Source organism: Lathamus discolor, chromosome Z (assembly GCF_037157495.1).
Source record: "Lathamus discolor isolate bLatDis1 chromosome Z, bLatDis1.hap1, whole genome shotgun sequence".
Classification (NCBI taxonomy): domain Eukaryota; kingdom Metazoa; phylum Chordata; class Aves; order Psittaciformes; family Psittacidae; genus Lathamus; species Lathamus discolor.
The window spans coordinates 1,463,003-1,475,535 of NC_088909.1; the positions used below are offsets into that span (position 1 = coordinate 1,463,003).

General features: G+C 48.5%; 1 protein-coding gene across 2 annotated transcripts in view; it reads right to left on the bottom strand.

The window, feature by feature from the left end:
- ZFHX3 (zinc finger homeobox 3) overlaps nucleotides 1-12,533 on the bottom strand; it is a 152,646-nt gene that overhangs the window by 90,883 nt on the left and 49,230 nt on the right. For both annotated transcript variants that reach the window (XM_065661869.1, XM_065661870.1), the window contains 2 exons: nucleotides 7,202-9,957; nucleotides 3,192-3,688 (listed from right to left, as the gene is read on the bottom strand). In XM_065661869.1, coding sequence (XP_065517941.1) covers nucleotides 3,192-3,688; nucleotides 7,202-9,911 — 3,207 coding nt within the window. In that variant the 5' untranslated portion in view covers nucleotides 9,912-9,957. The remainder of the gene's footprint in view (nucleotides 1-3,191; nucleotides 3,689-7,201; nucleotides 9,958-12,533) is intronic.

The following is a 12,533-nucleotide window of genomic DNA, read 5'->3' on the forward strand; positions in this document are numbered from 1 at the left end:
TCTTCTGCCATCATGAGGAGACAAGACTTAGCTTCTGCTACAGTAAGCTTCCACTTGTCAAGAGTTTGCACAGTCTCTGCCTCCCTGCTTACAGCCACGGTGCAGCTGAGCCCTACTCTCACTGTGTTCATCAAGCTGTGCTAGATAAGAAACAAAGGCCCTTCAAACCTATCATCTACTTCAAGCCAGTACATCCACCTCAAAAACCTGAGCACTTATGTTTACAATGGTACTCTTGCTTTCCAGGTAGTTTCTCAGAATACAAAAGCCACCAGCCACAGGGTGAAGATAAGCACACGGTGAGAGGTACAAGTGCTACATTCCCCCAGATAAATGACAGGATTTTCAGTTTAGCTGCAGGATTTTAGGGAGACAGTAGGGATTTGGGAAAACATAAGAAGAAATGAAAGATTACCAGACCCTACCAGCTTCTTGTCGTAAGCAAGGACCCCACTGCAGCATCCATACCCCCCCATCATGGACATGGAAGACGTCTGATGAAAGCTATTGCCATGTGCAGGACGAAGATGGCAGCAGAAGACCAGACCTCCTCATCTGGCACTGAAGCATTGCAGGAAAAACTAAAAGGTTCACCAGACTACGGGCTGACAGTGTCTCCAGATCACATTTTTTGGCAGCAAGTAGCACTAAAGAACTGGCTCTTGGGCAATGCAAGCAGCCAGTAACATGTGATTTACGAGTAAAATGGCAAAAAGGCGGAATAAGGAGGATTGTGTGTGATAAGCCCAGAATGTGCTCTCACCCAGCAGCATCTGGAGAGGATTTTCTCCAGCAGGCAGGGAAGAACTCGATTACATCCAGTTAACTGTGCTCTAAACTGATTATGCATGTGCCAGGCTAATGGATTACATTAGCAAGAGGAAAAATAACATCCAATCAATCTCAATTTACTGCAGACCACACCAAGGCCTGAGAGAAGAGAAACCATTCTGTGAACTACCCCCACTGCCGCTGCATCTTTTCAGCTATCAAGAGAGACATGGCATTACAACCCCTCTGAAGACTGCAAGAGCTGCATTGATGCTTGCTTGATCCAGAGAAAGGTTTTTCCAGTGTTTTCAAACACTAATTCTAGCTGTGCTGGAGTGAGACACTGTGAATCCAGCCATCCACTGTCCCCTGCTAAAGGTTTTCTATAGACATGTTAGAAAGCAGATAAATGGACCATTCAGCAGACTTCATGACTCTGAACTATGTTACTCTCCATCTAGTGTTCCACAGCTTTTGTGTCAGAAGCAACACAAGGCTGTAGCAGCTGAGAACTGCCCAGGACTCTTACAAACCTGAAATGTGACAGCTCCTCTTCACCTGCATGAGGAAAGCATTTCAGGAATCTTCATTACATGCATCTATGGCTGTCCCCAAGTCTCGCTTCGTTCCCCACCCTTCCTCGGAGTGAGAGGACTTTAAAGCCCCGATTGCTTCTTTCCCAGCAGAAACCACTGTAGGTGAGGGGTCTATACAAAGAATTTTTAAACATCTGCAACGTATATTTAAGAGAACAATATGATGTGTCAAAACTCATAACAGAGCTTTTGAACAACTCTTTTGCACCCCAGACTGAATTCCACAGACAGAAGAGATTCAATTCCTCAGCTGGCTTTTTAAAGGCTCACTTGGACTCTCCTGCCCATGTCCAAGCTGATTTACTCTCTCAGGTCTCCTGCACATCTGAGAGCAGAGGTTTATGTGTAAACCTGACCAATCTGTTGTTTTATGCCGGATCCCAGCTGAAGATGGCAACAGCAATCACACAACACTCTTGACCTCAGTAGAGAGCTCGGCAAAAACTGATTCCACCTCAGAGCACTTCCCCATCAACTCTAGGCAGGTCCAACTACCATAGTTCAAAGCAAACCCTCTATGATGGTCCTGGCTGCCTGTTTCCTCTCTGAATTTTGTGGAACTGCTCATTTCTAGGGAAAATCCAGGAGTTTTTACATCTGTGTGCACCGTGACATGGGTGGGCTACTGCACCACCAGTTCAATGTCAAGTTTTAAATTCCCATTACATAAAATATTCAAAGAAATAATACAGAAGTACAAAATACAGTCTGTTTATGTATATATACTTCTATATAAAAAATGGCACCACATTTAGGGGAAATCAGGAAGAAAAGGATGAGGACAAAAAGAATATAAAAACAACCCTGAGAGAAAAGAGGAGACAATGAGTGGGATAGCATGTGTGAAGGGAAGGTATGCGGCTGCTTAGATTTATGGCAATTCGTACCTGATTGTTCATAGTAAAGCCATTATGGGATGATTAGAGAAAAAGGTGAAGCTTTAAGTCCAGTGAAAATCAATAGAAACGTCTGCAGCAATTTTGCTGCACGAGTGAAAGGACTATTTACTGTATCCGGAGCTCCTCTTGGGTTACAGCTCGCAGGGCTCAGGCCAGTGAGGGGAACGGGTTGTGAGTGAGAGAAACAAGTCAGGAAAGAGAGGATGGTTATAAAAAGGACACCAAATGAAAGAGGGCAGAAGAGGAAAGAAAACAAGATGGCAGTCACAGGCCGAATCCTGACATAGATGGAAACCTGCAGTGCCTCCAAATATCTGTACACACACACAGTAAAGTACATGCACATTTATACAGGCTTCTCTTTGAGCCTTCTCCTTTTTCCAGCGTGCCAACACTTTGCTGGTCGCAACATTAATGTACACAGAACATAAAAGAACAGAAACAATGGCCCTCTTCCTCCACCCCTCCCTTCTCCATCCACCCAGACTTCTCCATGCCAGGATGAACACACTTCTCCGATGGCAGCAAAAGCCTCCAACTGCTTGTGGAGAATCTCGTATGGGTTAACAGACTGCCTTATGGAAGAAAGCCAACAAAAGTGTGGCAAACACTGCCTCACATAACGTTTTCAACAGTGACTGTTGAATTTCTGTGCTGAAGTATCATTTATATGCAGTGCTAGAAGACATACAAACCCCCATTAAAGCACCTTGACATGAACACTCACTGGCCTAAGGCTTTAAGCACCACATCCTGATATCAGAATGCAGGCTGAATTGTTGCACCATGCAAGTGAGACTGGGTTCTGCTTGAGAGATCTGAGCAGCTCATCTCCAAAGGATTACAACCCAGTGCTGTTAAAACAGATTTTCCTTTGTTCCAGCACTTGGGCAATGAAGGAAGATGAAGCAAAGCCAACCCTTACCTTATACAGCTTCAGGCTGGCCTCATGCCTCGAGTTCACTGTGTGAAGACGCAGCTTCTCTAGACTGTTGGTGTAGTAGTCGCACGCATTGCATTTCAGGTGTACCGGATTCCCAATGGCCACACACTTCAGCCTCCACTCATTGGCCTTTCCACCCTCCTTGATATGTGCTACCAGCTGGTACTTCTGCACATGCTTGTCTGTCTTACAGTGGAGTTGAAAGTTTGCCTTGAGCTGTGTGTTGTAGCGGCACAGCTTGCACTGGTACGAGTCCCCCATCACTGCCTTCCACTCATCTTCAGGGAGGCTACGCTCCACATTCATGTGGAGGCCCAGCATGTCCAAATTATCTGTAGTGAACTTGTTGCACACAGCACACTGGAACAGCTTCAGCGATGGGTCATTTGTTTGTGTGAAACTCTCACCCAAGTTCATTAACTCCTCAGACACCAGCTGTCCACCACCTAACCGCATGTCCAGGGGGATCTCTCCACCCACTGCATGAAGGAAAAAGGGGAGAAAGAGGTCAGAAAAGCTGAATTCTTTAATAGCCTGAAGAGAAACACACAGTAGAACACACACTGCTTTCAGTGCAACTCCTGTAACCATCAAACACACAGCAAGAGCTAAACACACCATTCCTTTTGCCTACTCCTCTGTGCTGCTGGTCAGTACCGTATCCAAATAAAAAAGCAATCACAACCAGCATGTAAGGCTGGGAAGGGACCACGTTAGCCCTTGCTACCCACCCACTGAAGTATCCAACCCTCTGCCCCTGAAAGTGGCAAGAAAAACCCTACAGAGTTTTAGAGGCCACAGAATTTCTTAATAGCACACTGAAGCCTCCATGGCCATTTCAAGAACAGCATTAACACTTTACCTTGTTTTTTTCTTGCCTACCTAGAGAAGAAAGAACTGTTACCTCACACAGTGCCACAGCACAGTACCTGCCTAATAAAAACAGTCAAGAGTCTCTGGTCCAAGTGGTGGGAGTACTGCAGCTTGGTCACCACACTGCTGTCACAAGTAGGCAACAGAATCTGGCAGTTAAAAAAACAACCAGGAAAGTGCCACTCCTATATTATTAGATCTCACCTCTTGTCCAACAGTTCAAAATGGTGGACAGCCTTCTAAAAACAGTGTTAACAGACGTTCTGTATGCCCAAGGAAAAGACAACCACTATTAATAATGAGAGTGCAAGAGCGTGTCAAGGAAAGCCAGCAGGATGCTTACTAAGTGTCAGACCTACCCTTCAAACCATGAGCTGAACTCTATTCACTTACAGTAAATGAACGCAGCAAGCTCTTATTTACATCAGCACTCTGAATATGTGGACACAGAGACCTTTCTCTAACAACTTTTCATGCCAAAGCACAGAGACCAACCACCAGCCTCTTCTTAGGACCTTTGCTTCACCTTGCTCTCCATTTCCATTTTTAAGACATTTATGCTCTTCCTGAAGCTTCTTGGTATTTTACCTTGATCTTACGTCATAGCTCAGCTTAACAACCTTATTAAACGGAACTTTAGGTCAACAGTTACTCAGTCAATCAAAATGAGACATCTTAACTTCCTTTTAACTTATAGCTTTCTGTGTTTCAACTTGTTTGCTGAGAAGAAGCCAACATGGGGAAGACTCAAAAGTTCAGGCAGAACTGTATTAACCTTTCTGAAAGCAGAGAATCACAGCTGGTGCAGACCACAGTTTGGGGCAATGTATGTCCCACTATCTTTCCTGCAGAAATGCAATACCAAAATGCTCATAACAGTCCTGAACAGGAGGAACTACAGCTTACAAGGCAACCTCAATGCTGCGTTTATTATAGGAACAGCACCTCACTTTCATCAAGCAGATCTTGTGATCACACAGAGAAACACTGGCTGCAGAAGGAAAATCCCATCTACACACACTGCCAGGAACCTGTCTTTCCATGAAAGCAGCCAATGATCTTTTTTTCTTGATCTGCTCTATCCCTCCCTGCCACGGCAGAATTACACCTTCCGTTCCTGCTCACTAAATACCTGAAGAGCAGGGAACCCATCACTTGCCTGCTACGGTCCATGCCTCCTAATCATAGTGACTTTTCAAAGCATCCCTTTTGGCATCTATCCTCAAATCCTCTCTTTAAATCAGTCTCTCTTGAACACATTATGCAGTAAAAACTCAAAGGCAGACTCTTCTGAATTATTAATAGTCTACTTAAATCTGGTTTTGGACTGAAGTGTAAAAATGGGAAAATCTGCTTCATTTCTAGCAAAGTTCATGGTGTGTGTACAAGTCTAACGAGCTGAGCTCGTGTCAAGTGCTTATTGACATGGGAAGGGCCTCCCTCCATAATCCTCAGCTTGAGATTTGCAACTGTCAAGTGTACCATTCATAAATCACTCCCCAGGCAAGCTCATGTACACTCAAGGCCTTGTCATGCACTTTAGGAGGCTTTTGTTAAAATCCTCCCAGTTTCTGTAATGCCAAGTGCCCTGTGCTTCAGTGAAGAGATGCCATTAGCTCCAGTACGGAGCCTTCCAAGAAACCCACCAACACTAACTTTATACAGTGTAAGCCGTATTACAGATGAGTGTCTACTACATCTGTTGGCAACTTGAAGCCATTGAAAATACACTAAATAGATTGTGTCCTTGACCTCCTAAAGATGCAAGCTGGGACACCATGGGGGTGGGGTGGGTGGGAAATTCTAATTAATTTATAGTCATTTGAGTTCCTCCGTTTTTTATTTTTTTAGTATCTTGTGTTGTCGCGCTCTCATGACTTTCATGTCCTTCTGGACTAATAATAAGCTGCACTATGAATAGCTGAAGGAGAGGAGAACATGCATAAGACCAATGAACCAGTAATGGAGCGCATCAGTAATAACCGCATCGATGGATGGACAAGGTTAGGGAGGGCAGAATGCAGTGACGAGGAATTAGTTCAGAGGAAAGCAGATGAAGTGGCACATTTCTCTTCACATACCTTCTCAAGGTACTGTGCAAAGATTCTCAGCACCAACAAACCAATGCAGAGTGACTGCAGCCTGCATCTGCCACACCTGAGGAGCAGAGAGTCTGTCCTGCACCAGCTACCACCCCAAAGCTCTGCGATGGTCAAACGCACTGGGCAGCACATGCATGTGACCAGCAGCTGCTGGGGGAGAAACCAAACGGGACCTGACCCTCTATTGCCACTCCCAGTCTAATTCCTGGTCTACACTGTGTGTGGATGAGGTGTGCCCCCTCCGCCAGTGCCAAGCACAGAACACACTGAATGCTTGTTATCAGGAAAAATGCATTGGGTAGCTCATTTTTAAGCACTTTTGTGATCCGATGAGAGAAATAATCTCTCTAGCAATTCCTCTCCAATTTAGTAATACCCATCTGGTAGAGCCTCCAGTCTTGTATCTCACAATGGCATCAGAAGAACCATTTCAGCTCAGTTTCTTCAGCATGGGAAGACCACACCTTCCACCAAATTCATCACAACTCTCAAAACTCGTTTTCCTTTTCTTCTACAGGAAACACAGCACATAACAAACCAACTCAACATCCAGCTCTGAAAGCACCAGCCTCAGATCAGACCCTCTCACAGAGTCACCTGCCAAACTACTCACGCCCCTTGCCAAACCAAGGAAAAATCATCAGGAAACACTGTAGTAAGAATGCTTTCCACAATGAGAAGGAATATTTTATGCATGTCAGCAATAATCTGTACCTACTGTTTAATTAGCTCCCCACTAAAACTCTTAGAAAATGTACCAGAAAAGTAACGTATTTTCCCAGTGTAATGTGTATGGGTGTATGGGGAATGGAGAGGTCTCCACTACGCAGCTTTCATCCTCAACCACCATATAAAGGCAACTCACCACATGGCAGCCACACCACACAGGCGGCCACAGTGACAGGCCGAAGGGATGCGGTATGCAGCACCCAGTCTGTGCATGGTGGCTTTCCTGGAACGCAAACACAATCTCCCCACCCCCAACATGGACACGGTGGAAAAATCCTTCAGCCTCACCTAGAGATGGAGCCATCGTTGCCATGGGATTGGTGGGATCGAGCTGGAATCCACCCATCATGAACTGTGCATCTGAGGAAGTGCTGTCCATCTTCAAGTTGGGAAGGTTCATGTTCTGTGCCAGGTAGTACTGGTAGAGCTCGGCCTCAGCAGGTGACGGCAGGCTGCCGAGGCCCAGGTGCCGGTTGTGTTGGATTTGGGACATGTTTTGCTGAAGCAGCATCATGTTGTGCATGTGCTTCTCACTGGTCATGTGAATACGGAGGTTTCTAGCTACGTTGGTCTCATAGTCGCACACCTCGCATCGCCACGTCGGTTTGGTTTTTGGTTTGGTAGGAGAGGGGGCCCCACATGTGCTACCAATGTTGGCTGCCGCGGCCGCTGCAGCTGCTGCTGCCGCTGCTGCTGCCCCAGCAGTGTGGCTGAAGACTTGCTCTCCCCCTCCGTTCTGCAGGTTCTGCATGTTGTTGAGATGCTTGTCGGACTGCATATGAATACTGAGGTTGCCTTTGGTAGTAGTGGAGTAGTTACAGACCTCGCAGCGGAAGGGCTTGTAACCACAGGTGTAGCTCTCACCCCGTGCCAGCCGCGGGTGTGGCTGCCCACTTTTGCAGTACACGCAAGAGCCACCCGGCTCGGGATGTTTCTCCTTCATGTGCGCCTCAAGCGTCTGCTGGTACTTGTAGTGCCAATTGCACTTGGGACACTTGAGTGTCTTACATGAGTTGCGAGAATGCATCATAGTCATGTGGCCACCCAGTGACCGTGAGGAGCCCAGGACCGTGTCGCACTTTGGGCACTCCACGCCGCTCCCCGAAGGGCACTCCCCACTCCCAAGCTCGCAGAGGGGGCCAGCATGCTGGTGATGGGAGATGTAGCTCCCGTCCTCGCCCTCCGCACTCTCATTTGGTTCTGGTGCTGTGGCATTGTCTTTATTGGCACTTTCATCGATAAAGTCCAGCCTCCTGCTGCCCTCTGCCACGCTGGCTCCGCCACCGTCATTGTTAAAGCTTAAGTGATTCCTCCTGCTTGCACCATCAAAGACAAAGGAAGAAGCAGAATTAGAACTAGTAGAAGCTGTGCTCCGCGACAGGGTCTGGAGCACGTTAGGCATTAAGGGAGAGTTAGAAATGCTTTGGTTTGAGAGAGCAAGGTCCTTTTTGCTGCTGCTGCTGCTGCTACTGCCACCTGCCACAGCCCCAGCATCCTCCTGGGGCCGCTCCTCCAGTTCATCCTCCAACTCACTTGGAAACAGTCCTTTGCAACCCTCATCATCCTCGTCTTCTTCCTCTTCCTCCTCTTCCTCTTCCTCCTCCTCCTCTTCCACATCCTCCTCTTCTTCCTCCTCCACCTCCTCAACCGGCTCTGCCTTTTCCGAGAGGCTGTCCTGCTCGCCCCCCTCTTGCTTCTCCCCCTCTGCCACCCCAAGGTCCTTCCCCTCTGAGGGTTTGGTGGGACTGGAGGCCAGCGGTCCCAGGGGGACTGAGGTAATCGGAGTCTTCAGAGCTGAGCTGGTCAGCCCTCCCAGGTTGAGGAGTGCACTGGGGGCCAGGACGCCTGCTGGCGGTGGCTCTGCTCCACTGGCCACCCCGGCCTGAAGGGCTTGCTCGCCCTCCATGCAAATGCCACTGAATTTACCATAAAAACTGTGTCCAGGGCCTATGAGGTTAGCTGCAGAAACGAGAGGGTGCTGAAAGGTTTTGTTTTTTGGTTCCAGAAAGCTGACAAGGGGTTCCTTGTCTTTGCCTATCCCTTGGATGATAGCGGAGATGTTCTTATTGCTAAGAATTTTCCGCTCCTCCTCACTCAGAGTCATTCGATGGTCGTGCACTGCGTGGGTCACGAACGAGCGGACATACCCAAAGGACAGCTTGCACAAGAAACACATCAGGATGGGCTTCCTCTTCCCGTAGAGCACAAAGCCATCGAATTTGGACAGGTCCACATTGTTGGGAACATCTTTGGATACGCAAGAGCTTTTGGCAGAACCGTCGCTGTTCAGGTAATCCTTGTTGCTTTTGTGTCGCACATCAAAGACGCGGAAGCTGTGCAGGACGGGGCTGATGCCCGCCAGAGCTGAGGTATTCGGGAAGGCCTGGTCTGAACCCTCAAACCACCTCCCGAAGGATGAGGCTATGTGGAAGGTGTTGATGATCTGTGGGTACACGGGAGCGGCGGCGGAGGGCTCTCCCTGCTTGGGCAGAGAGTTTGGGAGCAGCGAGGAGAGAGCCCCGCTGCCACAGGCGCCCCCGCTCTGCACCAGCTGGCTGAGGCTCTCCACGATGTAGGCTGAGCCGTCAGGCTGGTACACGATCTCGCCGGCCAGGTTCTCCACATCACTCTCCTCCTCCCCGTCTTCACTACTCTCGCTCCCGCTCTCCCCGCGCAGCGGCGGGGCCGGGCGGGCGCCGGCACAACGGTGCTCCATGTAGCTCTGCAGGCCAGCGAAGGAGGCGCCGCACTGCCCGCAGCTCACCTCCTTGCCGGTGGGCTCGGCGCCAGGGCCAGCCGCGGCGCTGCTCTCGGGGACGTGCTCTGGGAAAGGGACCCTCAGGCTGTCCAGGGGGCCGCGGGTCTCTGCTGCAGGCTGCTCCATGCTGCTGGCTGCGTCAGGGAGGTGGGCACTGTTGAGATCAGTCCATTGCTGGTGCTGAGGGATGCCGCACCCATTGTCCTTCCCAGGGATGACAGGCGAGTCACAGCCTTCCATGGCAGGGCCGGCTCGGAGCACTCATTGCACCCGGTACAGCTCGGACCTGCAGGTGCGGAGAGAAGGGGAAAAGCAGGTGAGTCAGGGAGGAGAGACAGTTCCCATGAAGACTTCCCCACCACAAGGACCACGGACCCTGCTCTTCAGGACCAAACAGGAGGCTGACAGAGCTGGTGCCCTACAATGGGCTCCAGGAACAGGCGATAATGCACTGCTGGAAATGAGCAATGGAAACACAATGGAAGGAGTAACACGAAAGGCAAGACAGAGGGACCTGGGAGAGGTGAAAACCTCCCCAGCACCTTTCCTGAACCAGGGCAGTGTACCTGCACTGCCGCACCCAAAGTCTTACACCTTCAGAAAACAAAAATGTAACAGAAAAGCTTTTGACAGGAACAAAGTTAAGACCCTATACAGGAATAGTGCTGGAGCTTGAAAATGCTGTAAGAATGGTACAACTCTGTGACTCGCTAAGCCAGCTGATGCTGCTTTATTTTGGGGTGCTTTCTTCCCTGAGCAGTTCAGAGAGGAACAGAGCTACCACACATGCACCTCTGTGGCAGACCACAGGACCCAGAGCAACTCACAGACATTTCATAGCAGCAGCATTTGGCATGCACAGGAGATTTAATTGCTGTGTTCTGGATAGAGTTTAAAAAGAGACACGTCAGGAGAGAAACCAAACAGGAAATTCCAGATCTGACAAGGGTCCATCCCGGGGATAGGAAAGCAGGCAGCCCACCATGCTCCAGGAAGCTCCTGGAGATGCTACAGGGCACAGCCTCCGTAAACAGATAAAGGCTTCCTCTCACCCCCAGGTGAGACAGACGGCTGATTCAAGTCCTAGAGGAGAAGGGAGGACATCCTTCCTACTTCTGTTCCCTCAAATACAATGACAGCGGGGGAACTCACCCAGAGTACGAGCAGCCAGCAAGCAGGGGCTGCTGAACATGGCCAACATAGATGGTTCCCAACCATCTCTACCCCTTTTGCTGTATCCTGCCAGAGTCTCTGGCACTGCAATCCTGACAGAGCCAGGCAGGATGTGCCTTTCTAGAGGTTACAGACCTAGGAGGTTAGGGACTGCTCCTGTTACGAGCTGGACCACTGTAATGTAGACCACAAATAAGCAAGAGATTGCCAGTTCAGTTGCAACCCTACCACAACCTTGTCTGCGAAGAAGCATTTCTATTGTCTCCTTTCTATAGAGAGCTCCTGCACAAGCCACACAGGAGGAAACACCATCAGAAATTAAAGCACTCTCACCTCATCTGTAACAGTGATCTTTAACCTATGGTCCACAGATTTCCTCAGGTATACAGATGCAAAGGATCCACAGAAAACAACCAAGGAACGACTGTGCAAGCACAGGCCAACTTCACCACACTTTTACAATCTGTGACCCAAGAGACAACAGAAGAGTCATGCTCCAGATCTGTGGTCATCAATTCCACACAGGAAATCTTCCACAACACTTCATCTCTTACAGCTGAACACAGGTACTACTTTGCTCATCAGACTATTCCCAAACTGAATATGTATGGGGAAAATTTTTGCTGATACTCAGTGTAAGGGTTTCTGGGACAGTGCGGGTTTTTATTTAACAATATGCTGTTACTCTTGAACTGACTGAATGGATTTTAAGTAATACGTTTAAAGTTTACAAATTCTTTTTAAGTCTTTCTTGAAACCTCTCTCATTTACTACCTTTTCCTCAAAGTCGCTCTTACCTGAGCATTCTCCAAGTAGCTGCTGCTTCAGCTCATAAGACACACCAAGCAGGGCACAGTGCTGGAGCTCTGACTAGACTGGACTACTAGTGAGGACCCTCTCACTCCCCTCTGAGACTTGTGTAGGGACCAGGTGGCACCTCGGGGCTTCAGGGATCTCCCTTCAATGCCTCCAGCCACATCAGCAGCCTGCTGCCATCGCTGGGCTCTCACACCACAGACTATCCGTGTCTTGGCAACCTACGCTGCTACCTAAAAGTCAAATATTGTAATTGTAGTTTGAAAGTGTTTCCAGTGCTCTCCAGCTCGATTTCAGCCCATGTGGCATGGAAGACCCCCGTGATCTCCAGCAGAGCAGTGTGCTGTAATACAAGCCACCTTTCCCTGTGTGTCTGCCTGCCCGGTGCATGCTGCACACAGTCACCGCTGCACAAACACACAACTGGTACATAAGTACCTGGGAAACACAAGAAAAAGCACAAAGAGAACTGAAGATTTGCCAGAGAAGGTGCAAAGTAGGTAACATGCCACAGCAGCACTGAGTGAATTGCCCAAGCTAGTTCAAGCAAAAGAAAATGGAACAACATTCAATGTTCTTTTTTTCCTGTTTTCAGTATCTGCCAGTTTATTTTGCTTTACCACGCGAAGCCATTCATACTTTTTCTGGTTTGCCTTCATGTGTCTGGCTTTTTTTTTCCCCTGTTTTACTGATGGTGAAGCTTGAGAAAAAGTATTTACAACTGCTCGTGAATGTGGAAGGTAACATTTCCCAAAGTGAGCGCAGTGAGGATTCTGATACAAGGACACAGAGACTGAATGATGTAATAATCCAAAGCATTCACACACAGTACTACCTTACAGCATTTCCAGTCCCCACCTTCCTTGAATTCTA